The sequence below is a fragment of the Primulina huaijiensis genome, chromosome 3 (assembly GCF_012295235.1).
Source record: "Primulina huaijiensis isolate GDHJ02 chromosome 3, ASM1229523v2, whole genome shotgun sequence".
Classification (NCBI taxonomy): domain Eukaryota; kingdom Viridiplantae; phylum Streptophyta; class Magnoliopsida; order Lamiales; family Gesneriaceae; genus Primulina; species Primulina huaijiensis.
Genome location: NC_133308.1, coordinates 4,034,403 through 4,046,460, shown reverse-complemented (window position 1 = coordinate 4,046,460; position 12,058 = coordinate 4,034,403). Strand labels below are relative to the sequence as shown.

At 33.2% G+C, this 12,058-nt stretch overlaps 3 protein-coding genes and 1 pseudogene across 3 annotated transcripts; all 4 read left to right on the top strand.

Annotated features, from left to right (window-relative positions):
• The first annotated feature begins 220 nt into the window (after positions 1-220).
• Positions 221-1,769, top strand: LOC140971987 (NDR1/HIN1-like protein 2; annotated as a pseudogene).
• Positions 1,770-5,141: 3,372 nt separating this feature from the next.
• LOC140972105 (NDR1/HIN1-like protein 1) lies at positions 5,142-5,911 on the top strand. Its single transcript, XM_073434573.1, has one exon. It carries the CDS (start codon positions 5,220-5,222, stop codon positions 5,847-5,849), a length of 630 nt encoding a protein of 209 aa, XP_073290674.1. The 5' UTR covers positions 5,142-5,219; the 3' UTR covers positions 5,850-5,911.
• Positions 5,912-6,771: 860 nt separating this feature from the next.
• LOC140971986 (uncharacterized) lies at positions 6,772-7,940 on the top strand. The gene is made up of 2 exons (XM_073434459.1): positions 6,772-6,808; positions 7,555-7,940. Exons 1-2 carry the CDS (start codon positions 6,772-6,774, stop codon positions 7,938-7,940), a joined length of 423 nt encoding a protein of 140 aa, XP_073290560.1.
• Positions 7,941-11,314: 3,374 nt separating this feature from the next.
• LOC140972103 (NDR1/HIN1-like protein 1) lies at positions 11,315-12,058 on the top strand. Its single transcript, XM_073434572.1, has one exon. The coding sequence runs from the start codon at positions 11,390-11,392 to the stop codon at positions 12,017-12,019; it is 630 nt and encodes a 209-aa protein (XP_073290673.1). The 5' UTR covers positions 11,315-11,389; the 3' UTR covers positions 12,020-12,058.

Below are 12,058 nucleotides of genomic sequence, written 5' to 3'. Positions count from 1 at the left end.
TTCCCGATTAGAGTTCGCTATCCAAGTTTTTTTTTTAAATGTAAAATTCAATGTGAGATTAGTATGTCCTAACACCAAATTTGGAACAATTAATACAACCTAAGGAAAATGATCGTTGACAATTCAAAACATAGTTTCCATGCATCGCATATCTATTTTCACCAATATATCACAAGTTTGTTGGCTTCCTAACACAAAAAACTGCGGTAGAATTATTCCCATGGAGGACCGCAAGGGACCGATCACCGGCTATCCCGCCCCCACCCATAATGGCCCCTCCGCCTCTGCATATCCTTATGCCGCCGGCACCGGTTCTCCTCCTAATTCCTACTCTAATTACCAGCCCAACCCTTATTATCCCCAACCATATTACCCACCCCAACCCGACTACGTCCAGCGAGTTTCTTGCCTCCGCTGCATCTTCGCCTTTAAGATAGGACTCTGTCTCATCTTCGGTACGACCACCTTCATCGTGTGGCTCGTTCTCCGGCCTCAGCTACCCGAGTTCCAGGTCGATTCGTTCTCCCTCTCCAATTTCACGTTCACCAACGGATCCCGCGTGTTCTTGATCTCCGAAANAATAACTTAGTCTACTAAAATTATCTTAAACCCATTTAATCATAAGAACAATCAAATTACTTTATAAAATGCAGTTTTGAAAGCAAAGACTTGGAGTTGAAAAGGGTTGTACGGCAGAGGGCCTCGATTGAGTTAGCACAAGGTGAAATGATTGATTTTTGCTACTTAATTGGTTTATTCCATTTATTATGTAGAAATATTCAAAACGTGGCTTGGTTGAGTTTGTAGTTATTTTTTAACTTATGTAGTGATGAAGTCATAGAATTAGATTTTTGTTATGTATAGAGTTTGAAATTAACTTCCGTATGATGTATATTTTTATTTGTTTCTGGATTTTCTGTTTTTCTTTGAAGTAAAATCATGTTATATTTGTTCATGCACAGAAGTTAATAAGTGATTTTTCAATGATTTGTTAAGTGACCGCGACATACTATTTTGAGTTAATTTGAGTTTTGAGACGATAATAAATTGTTTTACAATGGTTTTAGTAAAGTGAAATGCTTATGTTGTTGTCTTAATGTTATTAAATTCTCAATATGGGTTCATTCCTCTTATTTAGGTGCTTGGATGTTATTAATTATCGAAGTTAGTTTTGATGCTCATTTAAAATGTTTGGTGATAACTTTTGCACCTTTCATTTGTGATGGTCTTCTCATCCTAGACATGTGCTGATAAAATTTGATTTGATTGAAATAGTCACTTTAGAAATCAATAATCGACGAGTTTTATTCGATGAAAAACCACATAGCAAATATTTAGTAGCTTATATCTATTTATGTCACTATTGTTTATCAAATCATTCAGCCCAAGATCAAAAAATTTTCTGCCTATGCTCTGCCTACAATCACGTGGAGGCCGCCGTCTATTACAAATTTGAGTCGCTTTCGAAGACTGCCATCTCGCCATTTTCACAAGAGACGAAAAACCAGACATCTCTGGTGGCGAAATTTGCAGGTGATGGGGATTTCGTGGAGAAATGGGTGGTGGATGGTGTCAATGGAGAGATAGGCAAGAATGCGAATGTTGGATTCAATTTCAGGTTGGTTTCGTGGATCAACTTCGAGTCCAAGTCGTGGAGTAGTAGGAATATTTTGAAGGTGTTCTGCGGGGATTTGGCGGTTGGGATCCCCAGCCACGGGAAGCCTGGGGGGTTGACTGGCGGGCCAAGTCCTTGTCGGATTGGAATTTGATAAGGTGACGTTGGTTTTGTCTTTTTGTCAAATAAATTTTGTGTAAGTTGATTTGGCGAGGGAAGTGTTAAATTTGGTGGTGTGCGTTTAATTACGTATCAATGTCTCATAGATCAATTTCGTTAAACAAATTTTCTATTTGAATCATCTAAAAAAATTACAACCTCTAAAACAAAGTGTTTTTCAAATACATGTCAATGAAAAATCGAAAAATCATTTGATTTCATAGGTTTCTAAATATTCTCTGCTGATGGTAGGAGATGGCATGCCGGGGTTTGAGGACAAAGCAGTGATCGACTAAATGAAAAGAGAATGGATCAACGAAGACTCAAATAGAAATTCAATTGTCACGATTTGAAGTTTGGACGATATCCATTTCCATTTTACTCGCTCCTATCTACTAACAATATCCATCCAACATTTTTTTTAATTAAATTGTATCATTTCACAATCATATCATCAGTTATCAGTTTTCTTTTGGAAAAACAAAAACAAAAAAACAAATGTGATTAACATATAGCCACATACGTCTATCTTTTTAGAAAATTGATATTAAAATATGTATTTGAATTAAATAACTAGAGGAGTTGAATAAATCAAATCAAGCCAAATTTTAACCCAAAATTACTATTTTCGAAATTAAACATATTTTTGGAAAGCCACCATGTAACCTTAGAACGCGATCTTTGTTAGCTTTGGGAGCTCAATTTCATAACTTAGGGTCGTTTTATTCATTGTTGAAGGTAAATTTAAGGTTTCGAAATTTGGGGATTTTAATTCATTTTAGTTCCAATGATTGATATGTGATGTATTATTGGGTGTAGGCATAAACTTTGAGCCGACCGAAGGTATCAATAATTTTTTTGGATTTATATTGGAAAATTTAAGTTTATATATCGAGTATTTACTAATTTTAGAGTTGAGTTATTCATTATTTAAATGTTAAAATGCATTAAGAATTTTAAATGCTAATTTCGAAAATTATTAGTAATTATAAAAAAATTCAGATTTGTAAAAACTTGAATATTTTGACTTTTGGAGTCATATATTCAATATTTGGATATTGCGAGGACGTTGAGATGTGCGATGTGAATTGTGAAAACTTAAACTCGAATTTTGAAACTAGTTTTGAAGATTTGAAAATTTTGAACTAATTTGCAAAGTTGAGAACTTAGACTAATATTGAGCCGAATGAAGGTATCATCAATAAATGTTTGAAATGAAAATATCAATTTTGAGAATTTTAGTTTTTAAGTCGCAAGTTTTGGAAATTTTAAAGCCTAAATGGTGAATTTGAAATTTTATGCTAAATTGTTGGCTATTGAAATAAATGATTTTGTAGGAGGTTTCTTATGAGACGGTCTCATAGATCTTAATATGTGAGATATGTCAATCATGTCTATATTTACAATAGTAAGATACTTTTGACATAAAAAGTAATATTTTTTTCATGAGTGACCTTAATAGGAGATTTGTCTCACAAAATTGACTAGTGAGATCGTCTTACAAACTTTTTTGTGATAATTTTTCCACATGTTTTGTTTTTGTTAGAGAATTCTTTGAGATTTTCTATGGTAAATTAAGTGTTTAGTTGACGTATGTATTTACTGTTTTTATTAAGACGTTTATAACGACGTGAGATGATGTTAAATATTTTGTAATGAGTTGTGACGTAGCATTTTTTATGTGACCGATGTAATTGCATTTATATATTTACATTGATTGTTAATGTGTAGAGTTGAGAATAATTTCTATTTTATTTTAAAAATAAAACAAAATTTTACTTTATTTCAACTAGATTTTATTTTGGATGTTAGTTGACTAGTCACATTAAATGTCTTTGCATAGAACGTCGAGCTTTGAATCTTTTGACTGCTATTGATATTTATATGTTGAGATGTATTGAGTCATCAGATGAATGAGTGGATATGATTTAGCCACATTTCATACGACAGAACAAAGACGAACGGTTAAATCCCGCGCCCTCTATGCAACATGCATGAATGAGCGGCGACTTGATGTTGTGTTTCTAACATGGGTGACCACTGTTATAGTTCTTGATGCGATTCTTTTGGACTTCTTTCATGTCAGTTGTATTTGTCATAATTTTATTGGCTCATCGTATGTAATGGGGCTCGACCCTTATTTTCTTTTTATGTTGTGGTTGTTTGTGATTCGTATATAGCCCCGAGACCCTAAGGCAGTGAGAGGATACTTACTGAATATTCATACACAAAAGTCCAAAATTACGTACTTGCCGAAAATTGAAGAATTTTAAAATTTTCCCCTTTAAAAATTATAATTTTAAGATGCAACTATATATTTCTATACTCAAAAGTTTGATTCCAACCTTGTCATCGTAGATTTATTCCCATGATGAACCGCGAAGTCCAAGTGATTCGGCATGTTCATTGTCTATGAAATTCAGCTCACCGCTCATAATCCCAACATAGAAATGTTTCATATCGATTACGATCACATTGTGTTTGAAAGTGTTCTATTTAACATAATGTTAAAGATTGTGTGTATCACATATAAGTGTTGTCTTGAATATTATAATACTTTATCACAACAAGCAGCGAAATAGATAACTTAATTAAAAATAATATAGAAATTATTATGTATATGTGAACACATTTGTATGATGCTTCAGGACAATATAATCATTAGAAAAGAAATCGAGTTTACAAAACTAATACTAGTAGTACTAGTAAAGAAATATAAAACTATCTTCTTTAACAAGTCAAGGAACTAAATTACATTCTAAAATATCTATAAGAAAAATAAGCAAAGCACAAAAATGTAAATATGTGTGGCCGAAATTTGGAGCAAAAGGAAAATCTTCAATCAACACTTTATACAAGTATTATCTTAAATAGTTTTTCGAAAAAAATTCTTTTAAATATTAAAGATCGAATCTAGAGATTAAGAAACTCAATGTTTGAATGAAATAATGTTGTTGAATTCAAGAGAAAGCCCCTCAAATCCAAAAAGAAAAAAGAAAATGGTCGGCTAGCTTTACCCGTTGGTCATGCCATCCCATACATATAACGTCGTCTTCGAAAGAGTTAAAAAATATAAAGACCCCAACCTAAATTTTTGAATCTTCTAACCTTCGACCTCAAGCATCTCTCCTCCCTAATGGATAAAAGGGTTAAATTTTCGCCCTCTTGTTATTAATTTTGAGTTACAAAACTAATGTGACATTAAAGTTCGATGCATCTTTGATCTATCAACTTTGACAATATTGTTGTACTGAACTATTTCAATACTTAAAACTAAATATCATACTAGTAACACAATCAAGACAAACCCTCGCTTATATATAATTTTTCTTACATTTATGTAATTCTTTGTAAGATTGTAAAATACATAACGTATTCATCCATTGTAAGTCTCTCCTTGTGTGCATATATATATATATAACCTCGCCGCAAGAACCACCGCGACATGACGGCCAAGGACTGTGGGCGCAACCACCACCAGTACCGCAAAAAACTCTGTCGCCTCCTTCTTGCTTCCTTACTCGGCTTCATAGTCCTCGCGCTCTTCCTCATTCTCCTCATATATCTCATCCTCCGTCCCACCAAACCCCATTTCATCCTCCAAGATGCCACCGTCTATGCCTTCAACCTCTCCGCCGCAAACCTACTCACCACGAGCCTCCAAGTGACATTCTCCTCCCGTAACCCTAATGAAAGAATTGGCATTTACTATGATAAAATTGAAGCGTACGCTTCGTATCACAGCCAGCAGATAACTCCTCCTAAACTGCTTCCGTCCTCGTATCAGGGACACAAGGATACCACCGTTTGGTCATCGAATCTGAACGGGAACTCCGTTCCTGTGGCTCCGTATCTTGCTGCTGCACTTAAACAGGATCGGTTAACCGGAACGGAGCTGATTAACGTGAGAGTCGAGGGAAGAATTAGATGGAAAGTGGGTACTTTCATTTCTGGGAAGTATCATCTGCATGTGAATTGCCCGGCGTACGTGAATTTTGATTCCAACAGTAACGGCGTTGCTATGGGGGCGGCGATCAATTATCAATTGATAATGAACTGCCACGTCGATGTTTGAGCTTCTTCTGCTTCATCAATTGTTTTTTTTTTTAATTTCTATCGTAATTTGTTTATAAATTTGGTCGCTATGTTGTTTTTTTCACAAAAATTCATGTGAAACGGTTTTATAAAATAAATATTAGATCTTATCCAATTCATGATAAAATATTATTTTTTATGTTAAAAGTAATACATTTCACTTTAAGTATGGATTGAGTTGATCCGTATCACGGAACCGAAAATAAATCCGTAAAACCGTATTAAAATACTTAATAATTTTTCTTTGAGCAAGTTGGTTGTTACGAGTTTTGGAAGAAAAAAAAAAAGAAAATTGAAACACGAATACATATATAGTTGCGTTGTAGTACTTGTGATTCTTTTGAAATTTGTTACACTCTATAAATTTCTTGTAAATTAAATTAAATTATATACATGCTGACAATTCCTGGTGGAAGGGAGATCGCCAAGTTCTAGAAGACTTCAATAATTTAAAGATTTTTTTAAAACGATTTAATTTTGAGAAAAAAATAATTATATATGATTCCGCATAAAACAATCAAAATAAAATTTTGAATTGTTTCATATAAAATTTTTAAATATTTGAATGACGTCCATATACACACACCATTATTTATGACCTAAAAAATTATTGAATCATCCCACACGAACACATATATTATGAAATCATCCTACGTAAATTCATATATTATTACAACTATTATTATTAATATTAAATATGAAATATTTTCTAGATTGATGAGTAGATTATTAAAAATGAATTTTAGTTTGATATTTTTTAGTAACTGTGTTCATTTCTTTTATAATTTTAGTCATTTTTACGCAAAAGTGATATCGTGACACCGAACAAATATAATGAACTAAATGAAAGAGTGAATGAAAAATAGAGGTAGATGATTGTCTGAATGAAAGACTGCATCAATATGGAATTGGGCAGCAAGCTCATGGCCTTTCATGAAGGTTTCATATATGTTCATTTAGAATTAGTCTAGTGATTGTATTCCAAAGGAACCAGAATATGAATATTTACCTTATTCTTGTGTAAATGTTTTATTAAAATGTTACTTATATTAAGTCATCACATGATTTAACGTATTTTAGTCTCTTCGGTGTATTTTTTTATCAAACAATAATCGCTTCGTGTATATGTTTTTTCTTCTTTTTTAATCATGTGTTTATGCGTGTTGTATATACATGTCACCGCCATTAGACAGGGCGGGTCTCTAAATGGCCAACCCAGCCCAACCCACATTGGGCCGCGGGTTAGGCAGGTCGACCCGCTTATTTTTTTTTTTTTTTAAAAAAGCTAAACAATATCGCATTAAACATAGAAGAAAAATATATTTAAGTCAAATAGTTTCATAAAATACTTAAAAAAACATTGAAAGCTTTATTTCAAGAATAGCCCCAATTGAAGGATAATATTTATAATTATTATCATTCAATTAAATAGAAGAAAAAGTATACATATATGTATAGTCATAATCGGCCGATTATTTATATTATTGGTAGTATCATAAAATGGCTCAAGAATTCACATATTTTTCTCATCTTTTTCACTCTTCAATTGAAGGACAATATTTATAATTATTATCANGTCACTTTAGAAATCAATAATCGACGAGTTTTATTCGATGAAAAACCACATAGCAAATATTTAGTAGCTTATATCTATTTATGTCACTATTGTTTATCAAATCATTCAGCCCAAGATCAAAAAATTTTCTGCCTATGCTCTGCCTACAATCACGTGGAGGCCGCCGTCTATTACAAATTTGAGTCGCTTTCGAAGACTGCCATCTCGCCATTTTCACAAGAGACGAAAAACCAGACATCTCTGGTGGCGAAATTTGCAGGTGATGGGGATTTCGTGGAGAAATGGGTGGTGGATGGTGTCAATGGAGAGATAGGCAAGAATGCGAATGTTGGATTCAATTTCAGGTTGGTTTCGTGGATCAACTTCGAGTCCAAGTCGTGGAGTAGTAGGAATATTTTGAAGGTGTTCTGCGGGGATTTGGCGGTTGGGATCCCCAGCCACGGGAAGCCTGGGGGGTTGACTGGCGGGCCAAGTCCTTGTCGGATTGGAATTTGATAAGGTGACGTTGGTTTTGTCTTTTTGTCAAATAAATTTTGTGTAAGTTGATTTGGCGAGGGAAGTGTTAAATTTGGTGGTGTGCGTTTAATTACGTATCAATGTCTCATAGATCAATTTCGTTAAACAAATTTTTTATTTGAATCATCTAAAAAAATTACAACCTCTAAAACAAAGTGTTTTTCAAATACATGTCAATGAAAAATCGAAAAATCATTTGATTTCATAGGTTTCTAAATATTCTCTGCTGATGGTAGGAGATGGCATGCCGGGGTTTGAGGACAAAGCAGTGATCGACTAAATGAAAAGAGAATGGATCAACGAAGACTCAAATAGAAATTCAATTGTCACGATTTGAAGTTTGGACGATATCCATTTCCATTTTACTCGCTCCTATCTACTAACAATATCCATCCAACATTTTTTTTAATTAAATTGTATCATTTCACAATCATATCATCAGTTATCAGTTTTCTTTTGGAAAAACAAAAACAAAAAAACAAATGTGATTAACATATAGCCACATACGTCTATCTTTTTAGAAAATTGATATTAAAATATGTATTTGAATTAAATAACTAGAGGAGTTGAATAAATCAAATCAAGCCAAATTTTAACCCAAAATTACTATTTTCGAAATTAAACATATTTTTGGAAAGCCACCATGTAACCTTAGAACGCGATCTTTGTTAGCTTTGGGAGCTCAATTTCATAACTTAGGGTCGTTTTATTCATTGTTGAAGGTAAATTTAAGGTTTCGAAATTTGGGGATTTTAATTCATTTTAGTTCCAATGATTGATATGTGATGTATTATTGGGTGTAGGCATAAACTTTGAGCCGACCGAAGGTATCAATAATTTTTTTGGATTTATATTGGAAAATTTAAGTTTATATATCGAGTATTTACTAATTTTAGAGTTGAGTTATTCATTATTTAAATGTTAAAATGCATTAAGAATTTTAAATGCTAATTTCGAAAATTATTAGTAATTATAAAAAAATTCAGATTTGTAAAAACTTGAATATTTTGACTTTTGGAGTCATATATTCAATATTTGGATATTGCGAGGACGTTGAGATGTGCGATGTGAATTGTGAAAACTTAAACTCGAATTTTGAAACTAGTTTTGAAGATTTGAAAATTTTGAACTAATTTGCAAAGTTGAGAACTTAGACTAATATTGAGCCGAATGAAGGTATCATCAATAAATGTTTGAAATGAAAATATCAATTTTGAGAATTTTAGTTTATAAGTCGCAAGTTTTGGAAATTTTAAAGCCTAAATGGTGAATTTGAAATTTTATGCTAAATTGTTGGCTATTGAAATAAATGATTTTGTAGGAGGTTTTTTATGAGACGGTCTCATAGATCTTAATATGTGAGATATGTCAATCATGTCTATATTTACAATAGTAAGATACTTTTGACATAAAAAGTAATATTTTTTTCATGAGTGACCTTAATAGGAGATTTGTCTCACAAAATTGACTAGTGAGATCGTCTCACAAACTTTTTTGTGATAATTTTTCCACATGTTTTGTTTTTGTTAGAGAATTCTTTGAGATTTTCTATGGTAAATTAAGTGTTTAGTTGACGTATGTATTTACTGTTTTTATTAAGACGTTTATAACGATGTGAGATGATGTTAAATATTTTGTAATGAGTTGTGACGTAGTTTTTTTATGTGACCGATGTAATTGCATTTATATATTTACATTGATTGTTAATGTGTAGAGTTGAGAATAATTTCTATTTTATTTTAAAAATAAAACAAAATTTTACTTTATTTCAACTAGATTTTATTTTGGATGTTAGTTGACTAGTCACATTAAATGTCTTTGCATAGAACGTCGAGCTTTGAATCTTTTGACTGCTATTGATATTTATATGTTGAGATGTATTGAGTCATCAGATGAATGAGTGGATATGATTTAGCCACATTTCATACGACAGAACAAAGACGAACGGTTAAATCCCGCGCCCTCTATGCAACATGCATGAATGAGCGGCGACTTGATGTTGTGTTTCTAACATGGGTGACCACTGTTATAGTTCTTGATGCGATTCTTTTGGACTTCTTTCATGTCAGTTGTATTTGTCATAATTTTATTGGCTCATCGTATGTAATGGGGCTCGACCCTTATTTTCTTTTTATGTTGTGGTTGTTTGTGATTCGTATATAGCCCCGAGACCCTAAGGCAGTGAGAGGATACTTACTGAATATTCATACACAAAAGTCCAAAATTACGTACTTGCCGAAAATTGAAGAATTTTAAAATTTTCCCCTTTAAAAATTATAATTTTAAGATGCAACTATATATTTCTATACTCAAAAGTTTGATTCCAACCTTGTCATCGTAGATTTATTCCCATGATGAACCGCGAAGTCCAAGTGATTCGGCATGTTCATTGTCTATGAAATTCAGCTCACCGCTCATAATCCCAACATAGAAATGTTTCATATCGATTACGATCACATTGTGTTTGAAAGTGTTCTATTTAACATAATGTTAAAGATTGTGTGTATCACATATAAGTGTTGTCTTGAATATTATAATACTTTATCACAACAAGCAGCGAAATAGATAACTTAATTAAAAATAATATAGAAATTATTATGTATATGTGAACACATTTGTATGATGCTGCAGGACAATATAATCATTAGAAAAGAAATCGAGTTTACAAAACTAATACTAGTAGTACTAGTAAAGAAATATAAAACTATCTTCTTTAACAAGTCAAGGAACTAAATTACATTCTAAAATATCTATAAGAAAAATAAGCAAAGCACAAAAATGTAAATATGTGTGGCCGAAATTTGGAGCAAAAGGAAAATCTTCAATCAACACTTTATACAAGTATTATCTTAAATAGTTTTTCGAAAAAAATTCTTTTAAATATTAAAGATCGAATCTAGAGATTAAGAAACTCAATGTTTGAATGAAATAATGTTGTTGAATTCAAGAGAAAGCCCCTCAAATCCAAAAAGAAAAAAGAAAATGGTCGGCTAGCTTTACCCGTTGGTCATGCCATCCCATACATATAACGTCGTCTTCGAAAGAGTTAAAAAATATAAAGACCCCAACCTAAATTTTTGAATCTTCTAACCTTCGACCTCAAGCATCTCTCCTCCCTAATGGATAAAAGGGTTAAATTTTCGCCCTCTTGTTATTAATTTTGAGTTACAAAACTAATGTGACATTAAAGTTCGATGCATCTTTGATCTATCAACTTTGACAATATTGTTGTACTGAACTATTTCAATACTTAAAACTAAATATCATACTAGTAACACAATCAAGACAAACCCTCGCTTATATATAATTTTTCTTACATTTATGTAATTCTTTGTAAGATTGTAAAATACATAACGTATTCATCCATTGTAAGTCTCTCCTTGTGTGCATATATATATATATAACCTCGCCGCAAGAACCACCGCGACATGACGGCCAAGGACTGTGGGCGCAACCACCACCAGTACCGCAAAAAACTCTGTCGCCGCCTTCTTGCTTCCTTACTCGGCTTCATAGTCCTCGCGCTCTTCCTCATTCTCCTCATATATCTCATCCTCCGTCCCACCAAACCCCATTTCATCCTCCAAGATGCCACCGTCTATGCCTTCAACCTCTCCGCCGCAAACCTACTCACCACGAGCCTCCAAGTGACATTCTCCTCCCGTAACCCTAATGAAAGAATTGGCATTTACTATGATAAAATTGAAGCGTACGCTTCGTATCACAGCCAGCAGATAACTCCTCCTAAACTGCTTCCGTCCTCGTATCAGGGACACAAGGATACCACCGTTTGGTCATCGAATCTGAACGGGAACTCCGTTCCTGTGGCTCCGTATCTTGCTGCTGCACTTAAACAGGATCGGTTAACCGGAACGGAGCTGATTAACGTGAGAGTCGAGGGAAGAATTAGATGGAAAGTGGGTACTTTCATTTCTGGGAAGTATCATCTGCATGTGAATTGCCCGGCGTACGTGAATTTTGATTCCAACAGTAACGGCGTTGCTATGGGGGCGGCGATCAATTATCAATTGATAATGAACTGCCACGTCGATGTTTGAGCTTCTTCTGCTTCATCAATTGTTTTTTTTTTAATTTCT

Bases quoted from the DNA above. Each gene is read 5' to 3' on its own strand.
- LOC140972105 (XM_073434573.1), top strand. From the start codon at position 5,220: ATGACGGCCAAGGACTGTGGGCGCAACCACCACCAGTACCGCAAAAAA.
- LOC140971986 (XM_073434459.1), top strand. From the start codon at position 6,772: ATGGAATTGGGCAGCAAGCTCATGGCCTTTCATGAAG. The intron at 6,809-7,554 runs GTTTCATATATG...CAAATCATTCAG, and splicing joins GCTCATGGCCTTTCATGAAG to CCCAAGATCAAAAAATTTTC.
- LOC140972103 (XM_073434572.1), top strand. From the start codon at position 11,390: ATGACGGCCAAGGACTGTGGGCGCAACCACCACCAGTACCGCAAAAAA.